The sequence below is a fragment of the Mya arenaria genome, chromosome 5 (assembly GCF_026914265.1).
Source record: "Mya arenaria isolate MELC-2E11 chromosome 5, ASM2691426v1".
Taxonomy (NCBI): Eukaryota; Metazoa; Mollusca; class Bivalvia; order Myida; family Myidae; genus Mya; species Mya arenaria.
Window position 1 is genome coordinate 9362912 of NC_069126.1, and position 19910 is coordinate 9382821.

Below are 19910 nucleotides of genomic sequence, written 5' to 3' on the forward strand. Positions count from 1 at the left end.
AAATATACAGTATGCATGCGTGTACATATTGAATGCAAAATTTGAAAGATTGGTTCAATCATTATAACCAATCAATTGTAAATAATCATACAACTATATAATATGTATAAGTAATGTACTTTTTGAACATGTATTATTTATATTATTAATTACATTGTATGCCATGTCACTTATATCATATGTTAAATCACTGAAAAGTGGAATAAAAGAGAATATATATGACATGCTGTCTGAATCTTATAGTAGTATTATTACCCCAACAAATAACTACAGAACATGCCATAATACCTCAAATCAACCAAACACAATGCTAAAATAGTCTAAGCACCCAATAGTAGCTATACATACAAATTTAGACCAAAGAAAAATGACAATAACATTGCTATTCTAAAAATACCTACTGCAGTCAGTACACGCATATGTCATTATTTAATATTGTTAAAGACAAGATAAGTTAAGATTTATTTTCAGTCGGTAAAATAGCAACAAGTACAACATAAGCACGTCTTTTTAGCCGACTATGTTTTAACATACAGTATAAGGTGTTTACCTAAGAGCTTTCATGGCAATAAGTGACGAGTGCATTTATAATAACATTTTACAATAAAAGATATGCGATACGATACTTCTTCATAAAATGAATTGATACTATAAGAACAGTTTAAAAAAACAAAACAATTTAATAGCACAGCGATGTGATATAATTCTTAAATTGAATATATAAAAGTAGCATAAATGATAGGTGCTAAGCTAAGATGTCAATTAAAAAGACATGTCATTATGTTGTATTGCACAAGGTTAGCAGCTTTCACAGAAATTCGGTAAACAGTTCATATATTTCATAACCATTTCATGATTATATCATGCCAGAAGCACAGAAACAATTGAAGGCAAACCAGCAAACGTTTCATCGACTGTAAGTTTCACCTAAACATAAACAACAACTACAAAAACAAGAATGAGAAGCATGCTGTTAATGGTTGTCTCTGTTGATCCAGTTGCATGACAAGTTCCTATCATGGCGATAGCTGTAGGCCAAACAGCTGATATGGAAAAGGTAAAAATACAAACTCTAATTAATTTTTGCATATAAACCAATAATCACACACTAATCACGTGCAGGTCAAAATGACTTGATAATGATCATATTCTTTATTTTGTTCTAATTTTAATGTAAAATATAAATAACTTTTGATAATGAAACAGATATGAAAACGAGTTAAAATAAATATTTCCTATAAAAAGCATTAGCTAAAATCCAGTCATAGTTCGTATGTGGTGGCAGAAAACAGTCTCTGGTCGTCAAGGGGGAACACTGCGCATGATAATGACATTGCGTATGACCTCTTTTATGGGAGACAATATATAGTTTTAATGTTTTAATTCTTTGTGTGACATTATTTTCTACTTCACTTTTAGTGACAATCTGCTATCAAAGGCTATTCTAAGCAACTTCCTAATTTAGGACGTTTGTAACTTGAGGTGTGTGATGTAATTTATGCAAACATTTCGAAATAACACAATGTTTTGTCAATGCTGAAGTTCTTAAGTATGAGTGTGCTGGTTTAAGTCATAGAGGGGTTTTAAGAAAAACAATTCAAATACTTTTTACAATCTCTTTTCGCATCGTTCTGTTAACATGGTTCTCTACTGTGTCTATAGAATTGGCTTTTCACAAATACATTTTGGGTCCTGACCTCGTTTCACAAAAAATGTATGTTATTATAATATCAATGACATGATTTCGTACCTATTTACAATACGAGTCATGTGCGTTCTGAAACCACATATTTACCGTCATATTCGAGGCTTTTTCATACATATAATAACTGAACAAAACATCATATCTCCGTCATGTTTCTTATGTTCAGTAAGAATAAGATACACTGTTTAAATGGTGGTGATAAGATATTATCAGAAATGGAAAGAGCCATACAAGGATAAATGACAAGAAATAAGAGCCATACAAGGATAAAGGACCAGAAATAAGAGCCATACAAGGATAAAGGACCAGAAATAAAAGCCATACAAGGATAAAAGACAAGAAATAAGAGCCACACAAGGATAAAGGACCAGAAATAATAGCCATAAAAGGATAAAGGACAAGAAATAAGAGCTATACAAGGATAAAGGACAAGAAATAAGAGCCATACAAGGATAAAGGACCAGAAATAAGAGCCATACAAGGATAAAGGACCAGAAATAAGAGCCATACAAGGATAAAGGACAAGAAATAAGAGCCATACAAGGATAAAGGACAAGAAATAAGAGCCATACAAGGATAAAGGACAAGAAATAAGAGCCATACAAGGATAAAGGACCAGAAATAAAAGCCATACAAGGATAAAGGACAAGAAATAAGAGCCATACAAGGATAAAGGACCAGAAATAAAAGCCATACAAGGATAAAGGACCAGAAAAAAGAGCCATACAAGGATAAATGACAAGAAATAAAAGCCATACAAGGATAAAGGACAAGAAATAAGAGCCATACAAGGATAAAGGACCAGAAATAAAAGCCATACAATGATGAAGGACAAGAAATAAGAGCCATACCAGGATAAAGGACCAGAAATAAGAGCCATACAATGATAAAGGACAAGAAATAAGAGCCATACCAGGATAAAGGACCAGAAATAATAGCCATACAAGGATAAAAGACAAGAAATAAGAGCCATACCAGGATAAAGGACCAGAAATAAGAGCCATACAATGATAAAGGACAAGAAATAAGAGCCATAAAAGGATAAAGGACAAGAAATAAGAGCCATACCAGGATAAAGGACCAGAAATAAGAGCCATACAATGATAAAGGACAAGAAATAAGAGCCATACCAGGATAAAGGACCAGAAATAATAGCCATACAAGGATAAAAGACAAGAAATAAGAGCCACACAAGGATAAAGGACCAGAAATAAGAGCCATACAAGGATAAAGGACCAGAAATAAAAGCCATACAAGGATAAAGGACAAGAAATAAGAGCCATACAATGATAAAAGACAAGAAATAAGAGCCACACAAGGATAAAGGACCAGAAATAATAGCCATAAAAGGATAAAGGACAAGAAATAAGAGCTATACAAGGATAAAGGACCAGAAATAAAAGCCATACAAGGATAAAGGACCAGAAATAAGGGCCATACAAGGATAAAGGACCAGAAATAATAGCCATAAAAGGATAAAGGACAAGAAATAAGAGCTATACAAGGATAAAGGACAAGAAATAAAAGCCATACAAGGATAAAGGACCAGAAATAAAAGCCATACAAGGATAAAGGACCAGAAATAAGAGCCATACAAGGATAAAAGACAAGAAATAAAAGCCATACAAGGATAAAGGACCAGAAATAAAAGCCATACAAGGATAAAGGACAAGAAATAAGAGCCATACCAGGATAAAGGACCAGAAATAAGAGCTATACAAGGATAAAGGACAAGAAATAAAAGCCATACAAGGATAAAGGACCAGAAATAAAAGCCATACAAGGATAAAGGACCAGAAATAAGAGCCATACAAGGATAAAAGACAAGAAATAAAAGCCATACAAGGATAAAGGACCAGAAATAAAAGCCATACAATGATAAAGGACAAGAAATAAGAGCCATACCAGGATAAAGGACCAGAAATAATAGCCATACAAGGATAAAAGACAAGAAATAAGAGCCACACAAGGATAAATGACAAGAAATAAGAGCCACACAAGGATAAATGACAAGAAATAATAGCCATACAAGGATAAAGGACCAGAAATAATAGCCATACAAGGATAAAAGACAAGAAATAAGAGCCACACAAGGATAAATGACAAGAAATAAGAGCTATACAAGGATAAAAGACAAGAAATAAGAGCCATACAAGGATAAAGGACCAGAAATAAGAGCCATACAAGGATAAAGGACCAGAAATAAAAGCCATACAAGGATAAAGGACCAGAAATAAAAGCCATACAAGGATAAAAGACAAGAAATAAGAGCCACACAAGGATAAAGGACCAGAAATAATAGCCATAAAAGGATAAAGGACAAGAAATAAGGGCCATACAAGGATAAAGGACCAGAAATAATAGCCATAAAAGGATAAAGGACAAGAAATAAGAGCTATACAAGGATAAAGGAGAAGAAATAAAAGCCATACAAGGATAAAGGACAAGAAATAAGAGCCATACCAGGATAAAGGACCAGAAATAAGAGCCATACAATGATAAAGGACAAGAAATAAGAGCCATACCAGGATAAAGGACCAGAAATAATAGCCATACAAGGATAAAAGACAAGAAATAAGAGCCATACAAGGATAAAGGACCAGAAATAAGAGCCATACAAGGATAAAGGACCAGAAATAAAAGCCATACAAGGATAAAGGACCAGAAATAAAAGCCATACAAGGATAAAAGACAAGAAATAAGAGCCACACAAGGATAAAGGACCAGAAATAATAGCCATAAAAGGATAAAGGACAAGAAATAAGAGCTATACAAGGATAAAGGACCAGAAATAAAAGCCATACAAGGATAAAGGACCAGAAATAAGGGCCATACAAGGATAAAGGACCAGAAATAATAGCCATAAAAGGATAAAGGACAAGAAATAAGAGCTATACAAGGATAAAGGACAAGAAATAAAAGCCATACAAGGATAAAGGACCAGAAATAAGAGCCATACAAGGATAAAAGACAAGAAATAAAAGCCATACAAGGATAAAGGACCAGAAATAAAAGCCATAAAAGGATAAAGGACAAGAAATAAGAGCTATACAAGGATAAAGGACAAGAAATAAAAGCCATACAAGGATAAAGGACCAGAAATAAGAGCCATACAAGGATAAAAGACAAGAAATAAAAGCCATACAAGGATAAAGGACCAGAAATAAGAGCTATACAAGGATAAAGGACAAGAAATAATAGCCATAAAAGGATAAAGGGCAAGAAATAAGAGCTATACAAGGATAAAGGACAAGAAATAAAAGCCATACAAGGATAAAGGACCAGAAATAAAAGCCATACAAGGATAAAAGACAAGAAATAAGAGCCACACAAGGATAAAGGACCAGAAATAATAGCCATAAAAGGATAAAGGACAAGAAATAAGAGCTATACAAGGATAAAGGACAAGAAATAAAAGCCATACAAGGATAAAGGACCAGAAATAATAGCCATAAAAGGATAAAGGACAAGAAATAAGAGCTATACAAGGATAAAGGACAAGAAATAAAAGCCATACAAGGATAAAGGACCAGAAATAAGAGCCATACAAGGATAAAAGACAAGAAATAAAAGCCATACAAGGATAAAGGACCAGAAATAAAAGCCATACAAGGATAAAAGACAAGAAATAAGAGCCACACAAGGATAAAGGACCAGAAATAATAGCCATAAAAGGATAAAGGACAAGAAATAAGAGCTATACAAGGATAAAGGACCAGAAATAAAAGCCATACAAGGATAAAGGACAAGAAATAAGAGCCATACAAGGATAAAAGACAAGAAATAAAAGCCATACAAGGATAAAGGACCAGAAATAAAAGCCATACAAGGATAAAAGACAAGAAATAAGAGCCACACAAGGATAAAGGACCAGAAATAATAGCCATAAAAGGATAAAGGACAAGAAATAAGAGCTATACAAGGATAAAGGACAAGAAATAAGAGCCATACAAGGATAAAGGACCAGAAATAAGAGCCATAAAAGGATAAAGGACAAGAAATAAGAGCTATACAAGGATAAAGGACAAGAAATAATAGCCATAAAAGGATAAAGGACAAGAAATAAGAGCTATACAAGGATAAAGGACAAGAAATAAAAGCCATACAAGGATAAAGGACCAGAAATAAGAGCCATACAAGGATAAAGGACCAGAAATAAAAGCCATACAAGGATAAAGGACCAGAAATAAGTGACCGTTTACATGCATATAGAAACCATGGCTTTTTCGGAAGACCAGTCTGAACCACAGAAAATATGTGGTGGTGTTTTGATTACATATGATGCTGCTCACTGTGATGGAAATAACCAACGAGACATAAAACACATAAAAAACACTAATAACCAGCAAGCTGAAGCGTATGACAATCTTAACAACTCTTGCATTACCGACCACGTGAGTTCACAACTTATCAATGATTAAGATCACTATGTTCGACTGAAATACCCACGCCGTGATAGGTAAAACAGCGAAGTCACAGAAACGAACAGGAAGTCCTTAGCTATTTGGATGATCAATCCAAACAGGGACAGAATACGGATAACGTATATTGACTACAAGAGAAGAAACTAACATGAAGACTCGTGTAGCAATTTGGATGAGCAATCTAAACAGAAGCAGAATACGGATTATGGAATATATGTATATGGAATACAATGACGACAGGATTTACAACTTGAATTCACATGAAAATATAAACTATATGCAAAAAGCCTGAACTGAAACAAACTGAATATTTCAAACGTGAACAGACTAAAAGTCAGTAAATAAAACAATTCGACAATCCATGCATCGTGAACAAGTAAAATGTTTTAAACAGTCTTGGAGGTTGTGATTATAACAGACTCGGTTGGAAATGTATTCAAAAAGATGGAACCGAATATAACGATATTTATTCTCCTTGCCATAGTGTTTTATTGTTAAAGGTGTTGGAACTGACCTTGAAATTTGGTTGTCTTACTATTGGTAAACGTTTCCAATTTCGAAGGCCCCCGTAAGTCGATTAAAAACGCGAGCTAGACTATAATGTACAGTAATAAAATAGGCCTCTATTTCTCAAACGTTTTAAGCGTAGCAATAGCTTATATCAATAAGCTAAATTCTTTCTTAATCTTGTTGTAATAAATATTTTATGATTACCGTGATATACATAAATGTAATATTTTTAAGTTAAAGCCCTCTGAAGAATTTAAATAATAAACAAATCATTTCAAAACAAAAATTATTAGCTTTATCCTTCTTTTAGTGACTGTAAGTTTCGAGATTTTGGGACCGTGTGTTAGCTCCAATACGCATTATGTGTTTATGTTTTATAAGAATGAGTACTACAATCTTTGATTATTGTAATCAACTGGTATATGTATGTGTGAGTTCTTAAGTTTTATTATAATGACTATTTCTATTGGTTTGTGATTAGAGTCTGTGTGTGATTGTATCGTACCTTGATTTGAGCTGCATTGTTGCTCCGGATTGTTAATGTATATGGTCGTTAAGTACTTTAAGTAAATTCATAAGTAGATTTTAAGTGTTTGCCCGGCTTAGGTTACACTCAAAGCTATGCACCATTTTGCTCTAATTGAAATTTGAAGGGGATAAATGACAAGCTGAGAACTCGTAAACCAGTTTACTATATATGCTTAAATTTTAAGCAAATTCAATCACCTGTTAGGTAATACGTTGAACGTCAAGAACTGCAGTGCTTCATTTTAACAGAAATGTCATCTGAATCTTGCTCCGACCTACTGATACACATTACTATCAAAGTAAGAACACAACGTACAATCATAATGAATACGGTTCCGCACTTTTTTCATTCTTAAGATGTACCTTTTATGTTTTAACTATTTCTTAGTCCGAAAGTAAACTCGGACAACTATTACAAGTCTAATACTACTAACGCCTTTACTACGTCTGAAAAGGTGGTGTTTTTGCCGAATCGCTGTTAGTCTCAAAAGAAGAAGACATGAAATGAGCGGTTTTGTACAAACGAGGGTTTAAGCGAGCAAAATTGATGAGTTTTACTCAGATATCAATTAGACCTCAGTTTTGTACAAATAATGAAGTTAAATAGTGTTCAGCGTTTGGGTCGTATAAAATAATCTTACATCTATTATTGTTTATTACAATAGCGTACTAATTCATGTTAAAATAAATGGGTCAAACGAGATACCATAACTTCCTGGTTGAGAAACACCTCCATCATTCATTTCATCTAATTAACGTACCGGCCATTGATATGCTTTAAAATAACTAATACTGTTGTGTTGTAGGGTTGTTTTTCACACGTTTTAATATTGACACACTTACATTCGAGAATTACATACTATACGTATAAATGTGCCTAATCGACTCAATGAAAGCAATAATTTGTGATGAAGACCTTGTACACGGCAATGCTATTCCCGGCGCCTTATACATTGCAGAAACGTAGTTCAAGGAAGAATTTAAAACAAAAGAAATATCCGATCAGCATTAATACTGAAATTAGATGATTTACAGTAAGAATCACAAAATAAACTATAAACGTTTGGTAAAATTTGCTATCTCATAAACGGTAACGTGACTCACTGACGTCACACCCAGTCACACGACGTAAAAATCTTGTAATACGTTCCTCACGTCACTTCCTGCTTAAATAGTGACGAACGTTTTAAGAATGTCTTGTTGTGAAACCATTAGGAAATATCACATTGTTCTCTTACGCCTTGACCAGTTGGAAAAATAGCAATTGTGCGGTTTTGTTTTCCTATTAAATTATATAAAAATATGTGGATATTGTTATATTACACCAGTGTACTACAGAAAAATACGCGACTGTTGTATTAAACCGGAAATATGGTAAAGCATATGATTAATGCATTTAAGTTTGAGAAAATGTATTTTAGAATACGACCTTTTCTCAGTAACTGCTTACATTAAAATGAAAATACAATTAAAACATCCGAAAGACTTGTTTTATTTTCCTCACTCTATAAGTCCTGTGTTGTGAACCATTTAAATGACCCTGGTAATATCACTGCAAAAATACCAGCATGTTACGTCTTTCCTAACGATAAATACCTCGTTATGTTCCTTGATCTTGATCGACAATCATGCAAACTTTCGGTGAAAGCCGGCGTAGAAGTCGAATCTCGGCAACCATTTTTGATCGGACATCCCGAAAGAGGATGCAAGTTCTTTGTATTTGATTTAACTATCCAGATACATAAATTAATTGGCGAGCTCGACAGCGTGGTCCAACTTCTGATGCTTATGTGGCTATTGTATGACTTTGTATATCTACAAAACAGTCTTTGTGTGATCACCTTTAGCATGACATTGGACAACCCCGATAACGAAGAAGTAAAAGAGCCATTTAGGTGATCTTTATCGAATTTTTCATTCCAACAATAGAGCCTTACATTGGACACTAGCAATTACCACACTTTTAATAACAATCGCCAGAAAGGGTATAAAGAAAAATACAAAATATTTACATATACCAGCACCTTCAAATATGATTAACATATAATCTAAAGGACACGATGAGTGTTACTTTAATTGGTTTCAAGCGTTTAAAAAATCATTTTTATATGATATTTACAATTTTAAGATTTACAACGTCTTATCAAAATTAAAGGATGTACTGAGGCAATAACACGTGAAAAGTAAACCAATAATATATGCACAAAACAGGATAATCCCGAGAATTGAGATGAGAGGAGCTCTGACCCGTATACTTTGTCTCGCAACTTACTAACCCACTGGCGTAAAGGCTGTTACGATTTGTTTAATATTTAAATGACAAAATTATGATGCAATATGTATTGATATATGTATGGCAAAAGTATAATGCAATATGTGTTGAAAGATGTATGACAAAAGTATGATGCAATATGTGTTGAAAGATGTATGACAAAAGTATGATGCAATATGTGTTGAAAGATGTATGACAAAAGTATGATGCAATATGTGTTGAAAGATGTATGACAAAAGTATGATGCAATATGTGTTGAAAGATGTATGGCAAAAGTATGATACAATATGTGTTGAAAGATGTAAGGAAAAGTTTGATGCAATATGTGTTGAAAGATTAAGACAAAAGAATGATGCAATATGTGTTGATATATGTATGGCAAAAGTATAATGCAATACGTGTTGATAGATGTATGGCAAACGTATAATGCAATATGTGTTGAAAGATGTATGACAAAAGTATGATGCAATATGTGTTGAAAGATGTATGGCAAAAGTATGGTGCAGTATGTGCTTCTATGCTAAGAAAGTAGATAAAAAGGGGGTAGACATTCCAGGTCAGTGGTAGAATAAGGGTTGCTCTACTTTATAGGAAGGATAAAAGTGTCTAGTGTTGAACGTTTGGTTGGTCTGGTACATAACTTCGTTTGAAACAAAATGTTGTAGGAAAATATATCAGATTGATGGAAGTCATACAATGTAGGTCAGGTTTAAAGTCTATGTGTTGTTGTTTCATGTTTCTTGTTTGTTTGTTTTTGTGTTATATGTGATTGGCGTTGACTCTGTGCCATTAAACGTGTTTAAACGTTCAACTACTTGACTTTTTTCTGCACTTTTTCATATAAATATTAAAGATGCACTATTACTCCCAGGTAAGATGTAACACATTCAATACAATTGTTTTAATATGCCCAAAATGATGAACAAATGTCGAAAACAATGGTTCTTATGAAGGATACCGAGATTAGTTTAAAAGAAATGCGCAGAAAACACGGGTTTCCACCTTATGTGACCATAGTAAATCGCAGTAAATCATTTAGCATATTTTTGCGTTTTCAGCTATTAAATAAATACACAGTTATAATATTGTTAATAGTAATTAATACGTTCCACAAATGCATTATTTAGTAAGTAATTGAGGGTGTATCACTCAAAAGTTATGTTTGTTTTACTCGTGTATGTATTGATTTTGAATAAGAGTGTCACTTTAAACACAGACATGGCTCATGTTGCATCTCACACCTTTAATCTGAGTGAAAAAACACAACCTTTTTAACATTGTGGATCCTGTTTTCTTCAAAACAATATTCGTAACAGTGTCAGACGTTTTTTTGATAATATCAGGTCAGTGAGACACATGTGTAAAACCCCCCTGGATATCGACTGGATATCACAAGGTAATGCCACTTATCTTTCGTGCGATTTCTCGTAAAAGTCGTACCTCGATCCTGCAATTAGTCTTGACTGGGCGATACATAAAAGCGAATTGGTTCTAAAATATTATCTATGCTATCTGAATTAATTTAACACAGTTGGTGTATCGTACATTAAGTTCATGAATATATGAATCAAATGTGTATTTGAAAAACGAAAACAACAAAAATATAACATTTTGAGAGAGAGAGAGAGAGAGAGAGAGAGAGAGAGAGAGAGAGAGCTGTAATTATAGTCGATTGACAAGTCGCACGACCAGTCACGACTATGTTCGTGATAAATCATACGACCACTCGTGCATAGTCGTGTGACTATTCCTGAACAATCGTAGTTATAACTGGGTGATCGTACGACAAACTCTTAAGGTTTTTATCTACCTGTCATACCATCAGTCAACTGCAAGTCGCGTACCAATCAGGGACAGTTGTTATTGTGTGGCTGATAGACTGACCTCACAGAATAAAAACTAAACAAGACTGGGCCGTGACGCCGGACCGCTAAAGTTGGTTTTACGTAGTTCCTGTTCAAGACTTCCACATACTTTGTCGTATGATACAAAACGTATCATGTGTGAGTGGTTTTTAGCCTAAACTGTAAATGCGATTAAATGCAGGTTAATACCTCGAATTGATTTAAAAACAATCACAAAATGAGTGTGCCATGCTACTAATTGCATTAAATTACTGCGACAAGTTAATTATGAATTGCATTAAAACATTATTAGAACTAAATAAATGCAGTACAATATTTATGCAAAAAGCTACAGAAACAAGCCCAGAAGTATAAAGTTTAAACATAAACCCGGTTTAGTGGCAAACCTTATCATTCAGTTAATGGCCCACCATTTTAAGTGGCTTGTGTATTTTGATGGAGATGATCTCAGTGATTAGTGTTTACATATCCTGAATTAATCATCAATACGGATGCTAAGTTTATTCACAAATGCAAGTACTAGTATAAACCAATGCGTCCGCATACGATTTAATTTATTTGATTAAGATTCCGAGGGGAAGTATAAATAAAACGTTTTCTGGTAGTTTAAGTTCACTGACAGTTTCTTCTACAATTTTGGAATTTGACTTTATATAACAAATGGACTTTGACATGTTAATACAATTGTTTGCTCTTCTTGCCGTCTGCATCTTTGTGGGAGGTAAGGTTAAACACCATTTTTAACGTTCATCAATTTAGCTGTGTTTCATTTTATGGAATATCATAATCAAAAATAGTACATTTTAACTTAAAACTAACTTTGCACGTACTATTCATTCTTAAATATATTTTAGGTGTGCCCTATTACGCTTCAAAACAGGTAACACTATGGGGACAAAGCAATTGCACCTTGGCTCTTCTAAATCTTAACTACACTGATACTGGTATCTTTGCCGAAACAGAACTTGGACTAAATTATACATTGCCGAAAGAGGGTTTATGGATTGGTTTGTATCAAGCTCCGCTCGGTCTCGCATACGTCGGTACGATTGTCCTTATCTTTTCGTGTAGTAAATCAGTTTTGCACTCATGAATATATTGAATATAAACAGGATAATGTCAGTTATTTATTTATATATGACACCTCCGATAATTTACATGTTTTTCTTTTCATTTATTTCAAATTGTAGGTTTAATACCTGTGATGCTTTTGTGCTTAGAGGCAAAATTAACTTAACATTGTGTTAACTGTTATGTTCCACTGTAGGTTGCAACAAGATAAATAATAACGGTGCTGTCATCGTTCACGACATAAGCGAGTGCAGATGGAAGAGTGGCTGCAATACGTTTGCAATAAGAAAAACTGACAATGAGGTATATATATATATATTCTCCTAAAATTAACATTTGTGTCTAGCTTACGATAGCTTTAAGCTATTTTTAATTTCTCTCTGACTAACTGAATCAAAAACTTCAACATCATGCTTAAAGGTTCTTTCAGTGTAATTTGCGTTTCTTATCAGTGTTCGATATATGTTTTATGATGCCAAAAGATGATTTTACTAAAAAACCCATGTATGCTTGTTAATCTTCATATTAATCCAAACTGATTTTCCTTGATTGACTGCTCAAACTATTAATTGCCCGACAGGAAATTGAATGCACGTGTTTTGACATTTCGAAAGTTGCCAGGGAAAAGGAATGTACTTCCACTTGTAACATATCGTCAGCAGACGAATATAAATGCGGTCGAGAGAGAAACAGTTATTTTTCTGTGTACACAGTTGAAAATGGTATTGTTCTTTTCTGTTTTTGTGTTATTTATTTATTTACTTTTTGGTTTGTATGCTGAAATATTATTTTTACGTCATGTCACGAATAACCCTTTTTTCAAAATTTTCAAAATTCTTTCAGATACCCAATGTACTGGTAATTGCAATAATGCAGACAGGAAATGCCTTAGATTCATGCCTTTATTAAAACAGTTCGTTTGGTGGAGTTGTTCCGTACGGGAGTCAAGGCCCATGGGAATAGTTTGCAATAACAGCCCATTCACAGGTAAAATAAATGATTCCAAGATGAAATAGTAGCTAAACAGATACAATTTATAACGTATGCATTGTTACCTACACTTAAAAAACTTTTTCAAACAAAGGAATGTCGAAATCGTACTAAACCAGCTTTTTAATGTAAGCAAGAAATTTTAAATCACACAGTGAGTTCCTAATTACCATACATTGCTTTTTTAAATGATCAAATACTAGTATATAAAGTGATTTATGATTTAGAAAACGGATACATTAGAACAAAAATGATCACATCAGTCTTAAAATATTTTTTTAACAGAGTACTTATTAGTGTTTCGGCAAAATGAATCATTTTGGGGCATTTCAAATAAACAGAGGATAATTGTTTGTTTCAGTGTGAGATCGTAATATATTTCACCGAGTGAGCACTAATAACTATATATCAGGAGTGGCTTAGCCACGACTGAAATATTCACTTTTGGTGTACAGGAGGTGAAATATATTGCTTTCTTACACTAAAACACACATAATTTATTTGTTATGAGTCATTTTATTACACTTTTTCGAAAAACGCGCACTTTACGTCATTTTGGAAATGATGTCGTTGAAATTGTGTACCAGACCTGTTCGCGCTGACGTTTGATTCGGAACAAAGAGCGGGCTAAAATTGGCAAAACAGTGAAAAATATCAAAGTGATATTATTAATGTTTGAAACAGTGTAATATTAATTTTATTTCACTGATAAATCTCTATAAACCACCGGAAAGTATATAATAAATATTTTAATGTTAAACTTCTGATGCTGACTTACCATTGTTTCCCGTAGTGCACACTTAATTGACATGTTCCATATTTGACTCTTTAAAACGTGAGAGTAGCTTTAAATGTTGAATAAGATTATTCAACAAATTCTTTTTGAACAAAGATAACAACGGAACAGTTGAAGCAATTTCGGAAAGAGCTAGTAATTATGCAGACGCAGGAGAAAAATGCTTCGAAGAAGGGAAGTTCCCAGCCACTTTTGGCCACATGAATATTTCAGACATACCAGCAGGCAAAACGCACTGGACGGGCATAATCAGAATTAGCTCATTACTTCGATTTGATGGTAAGTAATTTCCCTGAATGAAATATTCTAAAAAAATATAAATAACATTTACTCCACATCAAACTGATGAATGTTTTGAAAAAGTTTGAACTTCAGGAGCACTAAAAACTATTTTTCCCGATATAGTATGTTATACATCTATGTTTACATTACATGGTCCTAGTCTTACCTGTGATTTGACAGAAATAAACTCATATTCTATTTGTACTATTTTGAAGAGTGTTAACTATGTTTTTCGTCTATACATTATCTCCCATACCAGAACTGTAGCCAAGCAAGAGGAGCTTTATCTTCTTGCAATAAGTAGGTTGCGAATAAACAACAACCTTATTAACTTTAACAACACGTTATTCATTGAACTGTGTCTTTAAACACGGAACACAACAGTAACTTCACCAACAACCTAATGTTTGAAATTATACAACTCACGATTCGCGCTCATGTATGATTTAATACCTCCTCTATTTTGTAGCACTCGATAGATATTCCCAACTTCGTTTTCTAATAATATAGATTCTAAGTTTAGCTTCCGTTTCATGTTAGCAATAATATAACTCTTTTCTATATGGTCGGTTAAAACTGTATACTTTGTAGTACTTCATGTCCTACTCTATATATGAAGGGAATAAAAACATGTTAGGTCTGCCATAATAGGTTCAATCATGTATATACATGCTTTGATGTTTATTAACTTGTTTCAGCTGTATAAGCTTTAGTAATGAACTTGAAGTTGTATTTTTCTCTGAACAAAACATTTACGGATACCCTATTATCCTAAACTAACCAATCGGACGATGGTGAACATAGTATTATTACATTTCTTTTCGGTCCATATTTCAATCCTCGACTACAATCTTTTTGTCCCCACACTCTGGCTTCGGTTACTTTACTGTTAGAGTAATACCAGATTGCCGACTCCACTAAGTTTTCCTAGCATCGGACGGGTCTGTAGATGATTACATGATTACTGTCGTGATATATTTGTAACGCATCAAAACACACTATTAAAGATATTACAAGTAACCATCGAAATTCAATACAATTAGTATTAACAGTATAACAGTATTTCAAATTAGCTGAATTGAATAAGTGTAAAATAACTCACCAAGGCGTTCCGGGCTCGATTCCCGGCCTGGGGGCAAGTGAGTTAGTTTTGTTGTAACCTAGCCAGACAAGTGGGTTACCGCCGTGTACTCCGGTTTCCCCTTTTGCCTACGATAGTGATTATTTGTTGTTGTAGTTGCTTGTTTCACAATTGCTGTAATATAAATAAGTTGTAAGCTGTATTAAACGGTTACAGAAACCTTTACCACTTACGAACCCAAACAACACGCATATGTCGTACCTTGTAGAACGAGGCTTGATGTTCGGTTCGACGACAGAGGCACTGTAAGACGAAATAGTCTTTGTGAGACACGTATGTAATATCTTATGTTTTATTCATATTCTATATTTATGTAACATATTTCAAAATAAGCTAGCCTGTATTCCACTGCAGTACAATACGGCCGTTTTCCCTTCTGTTGTAGTCAAAGCATAAGCGTATCATTGCGCGATGTTAAAATGATCGCATCAAAAAGAAGCGCTTTCTAGTAGTTTAAGGTCACTGACAGTTTCTTCTACAAGTTTGGAATTTAACTTTCATAACAAATGGACTTTAACATGTTAATACAATTGTTTGCTCTTTTTGACGTCTGCATCTTTGTAAGTTAAACACGATTTGTACCGTTCATCAATGAAACTGTATTTCATATGTTAAGAATATAATGATTTTCCCCTCTGCTGAACTCAAAGCATCAAAGAAATGAGTGCGTTATTAAAATGACTTTTATAACGAAAACATGTGTCTTTTAAGAGTATTCGACTATCGAGGAGTTTTGCAGATATTGATTTCAACAGGTTTGAGCTTCATGAAATCCGAAATCTACAAAAATTCACTTACGTCGACCATCCAGATCTAAACAAAGTACTAATAACCCCATTTTAGTTCAACCCATAACTACGCGTACAATCATCGTCTGCGCTCATACTTCCATCAATATGATTAGCTGATAATTTCTGATTTAATGACATTACTCTTGATGGTGTTTGACCGAATCGACCTCTAAAACTGAATTTGGTCTTTTTTATTTCAATGCCGTCTTCTTAGTGTAGTGTATCAATAATCAACACGCGCAATTAATGTGTAATGCTTCGAATGTTTACTTTTTGAAGGTTTATAGAATGGTACTAGTGAAATATAACTGATAGATCACTATTTTAAAACGGTTAAAGCATGTTGGTATTACTCCGTTTGTAACTGTGAACGGTTCTTTTGTCTAAACCCAGCGTCAGCGCGTAAAAGGTATGCGCAAAATATTAATGACGTAATTTCCGGAACGTACGATGACTATGTATCTCGCCAATAATGTTTAAACTTTCTTGAAAATGCTTTCAATCAACGTGTTAGTTCGAAAACAGACGTTTTTGACATTATAGTCTATGTAATACTCGACACAGTCTTTGTATTCTTATTAATATCAAGCATACAAGAAACGTTTAGCGACTGGAAGACGTTTTTTGAAAGAATTACTTACAGAGGATCCTGGAGCTGAAGAAAACCAGTGTTGCTTTCGTTTTGACCCTATGTATGTGGTTATGCTTATAGTTAAATCAAATGATCAAATAGTATTTCCTGAATGTCAATAATACACTACCGTCAGATTATTTTGTGAAAAGTAATTAGAATATAATCTTCAATATTTTTAGAGAATTTGGAAGAAGCAACAGTTACTAAAGCAGAAGGCCAGTCCACATCCACATCGGCAATTCCAGAAACAACTGAGGATACCAGGACAAAAACAAAAGGTGATGTTTACTACTAAATATGAAACCAAAAGTGGTCGAATTATCTTGAATTATCCTTACATCATATTACAGTGTAATATCAGTTCAACAACAGAATTGACATAATAGCTCAAAAAGGTCTTTTGATTATTACTAATAACTTATGTCATAAGTTTGTCTAATATCTACCTTTGAAACAAGGGGCTTTCAAAACTTCTCGATATCATAATTAAAATGTGTTTGCTTCCTTTGTGTTAAACGAGTATGTGAAATTGATTGATTTATACCATTGACCAAACCATTATCGTTTCATTCTTTTCTTACAGTTGATCAACAGGTTCCGGTTGCGGAGATTTCTGCTAGCGTTTCAATGGTTGTCGTTCTGGGAATATTAATCGTCATCTTCGTTATACTGAGAAAAAGGTTGAGAAAGCAGTCAGTTATATTGTTAAATGTATTTTGACTCGAGTGAGATGAAAGCTGGTAGCTTATAGAGAAAGTACTTTTTTGTATAAATCGAACCCAAAACCTTTTGGGTGAGAGGAGGACACCTATAACACTACACTACATTCAACCTCATGGTCATTTACGTCTTATCTTTTAACACTTTAATTTTGAAAGTATTTTAATAGAAATGGTATAAACATGCGCATCAGTGTAAACAGCAATTTGATTGCGATGAGAAGCACTTGGATCATAACAAAAGTCAAGCGTACAATCAACGTGATCCACGCAAGCACAATGTTCATGAATGTATAACTTTCGTTAATAAAGTGTTTCGAAATGTGTAACAGAGATTGTGAAATACAACTTGTATTGGTGCGCGTGGACTTCTTTTTGTGCATTACTTCAGCCGGTATGTGTAGGAAGTATATGTTTAGAATAGCATGTTCTTAAGCTAACGGAAATTGATGTATGCAAGTATTACTTAGAACACAAAAACAAGTTAAAGGTGAAACTGGCAAAGGACTTTTAAACTCAGCTACAACTTTTACTCTTGTAGATTCACATACACGTACACGTTCACATTTCACAACCTCTCTTATACCTTCTACAACTGTTAAAACATAAACATTTATTCTTTGTTGTATCTACAGTTCGGTTTAACCTCTACTTGCTTCCCATTAAGATTAATATTAAAATGTCATGAGATTACTTTCTTTTCCGCGTTAACGTGCATTTGATATTTTTTTCAATTGATTTTTTGATACCTGCTTGCATTTTAAAAATTCAAGCTCAATGAAAGCTATGTATTGATAGTTTAAGACGGATTAATGCTTATTTCATACTAATTCTAAAAAATCGGAGTAGTTAGGGCATTATTTATTTGTTGCAGGAGAGGACTACGTTGCTTTGGTAAGAGTAAATCAACTATGGCAAACGAAGAATCACCGATGCAGTACATAGATATGAAGAACACTGAGCGACAAACACGTGACCACCCAAAGGCTTATCCAAATCAAGGTTATTCCATGACTGAAAGATTGCCCATTTCAACTATAACCAATACCCCAGGAAAAGCCCAAATGAAGGATTACAGCGTCGATGTTAACAAGATGGCTAATACTGAAAACAATCCGCAAGATATTCATCATATTGCTCACGTGCACAACAACCTCTACCAGGAACCGGAAGAATATGACCATCTAAACCACACAGGCATCCCAGACGAAATAACGATAAACGACTATGATTCCACGACCGCTGCAAAAGGTGAAAACAAGTACGACATATATAATCATTTAAATGAACGTCCTCAGCAGAGGACAGAGAATGTGTACGGAATGCATAACAAAAACGAAACTACAGACATATATAGCCAACTGAATGAACGACCTGAACGGAAACACATGATGGAAAACGTTTATGGGCTGCAAGACAAAAACGAAACTGAAAATGAATATGACATTACAACTGAAGCACAAGACACGTGCATGTCGAAGAAAGCTAGTGGTTTTAACTATGATAAGGTTAACAAAAACTGGTGATTATGAAATATGAATGCGAAAAATATCTATTTATTACTGGCTTTTGACAGAGTTATTGTGCACAATTGTAACACTTCTGAATTGTAAATAAAGGGCTTCGTGCATGTACTTAATTTTATGAATTAAAACAATGATTATCCCACTTGTTTAAAAGCACAATATGTTCTTGTTCCTTCCGTAAACACTTTTTAAGGATTAAAATTCGACATGTTGCATTTCATTAGGGTATGGTTTGCAATGGGGCTGTTCAAAATGGGTGGAGTTCGAAGGAACTTTTTGAACATGTCGAATTTTAATACTTATATTTACATTTATTTATATCTACATTTCTGCTAAAATGAATTGATTATTCAATAGCATTTTCTCTTTTTTTTACTCTCGTCGTTCTCAACGGTGGGTAAATTAGTTAGAACAGCTATCGTAACCTAATTTTATACGACAATGAATGCACAGATAAAATAGTTCCTTATTTATATGACTTGTTTATTTTCTATTTTTTCCAAGGTTAAGAATATTATAAATACGTATTATTGCATAAAATGTGTGTTTTCGGTCCGTTATCGTGGTGTATTAAAACGTAAAAACCCGGGCGTTATCGGTAGAAAACGTGCATTATTCAGTAAATTTTTACATATGCGCTTTTAGGGCCCGCATCA

General features: G+C 33.7%; 1 protein-coding gene across 2 annotated transcripts; it reads left to right on the top strand.

Moving 5' to 3' along the window:
- Positions 1 to 11850: 11850 nt before the first annotated feature.
- On the top strand, positions 11851 to 19610 carry LOC128233957 (uncharacterized). Of its 2 annotated transcripts, none has more exons than XM_052947857.1 (10): positions 11851 to 12025; positions 12159 to 12347; positions 12572 to 12678; positions 12956 to 13097; positions 13219 to 13362; positions 14258 to 14440; positions 15741 to 15857; positions 17189 to 17287; positions 17593 to 17689; positions 18603 to 19610. In XM_052947857.1, the coding sequence occupies exons 1-10, from the start codon at positions 11965 to 11967 to the stop codon at positions 19252 to 19254; spliced, it is 1791 nt and encodes a 596-aa protein (XP_052803817.1). In that variant the 5' UTR covers positions 11851 to 11964; the 3' UTR covers positions 19255 to 19610. The 2 variants fall into 2 exon arrangements, with proteins under 2 accessions (XP_052803817.1, XP_052803819.1); XM_052947859.1 differs by having other exon boundaries at positions 14375 to 14440.
- Positions 19611 to 19910: the final 300 nt, after the last annotated feature.

What these genes read in the sequence shown, in the direction of transcription:
- LOC128233957 (XM_052947857.1), top strand. Translation starts at nt 11,965, where the DNA reads ATGGACTTTGACATGTTAATACAATTGTTTGCTCTTCTTGCCGTCTGC. An exon ending in TGTGTACACAGTTGAAAATG is followed by an intron (nt 13,098 to 13,218) that starts GTATTGTTCTTT and finishes AAATTCTTTCAG; the next exon opens with ATACCCAATGTACTGGTAAT. An exon ending in CAATAACAGCCCATTCACAG is followed by an intron (nt 13,363 to 14,257) that starts GTAAAATAAATG and finishes TTTTGAACAAAG; the next exon opens with ATAACAACGGAACAGTTGAA.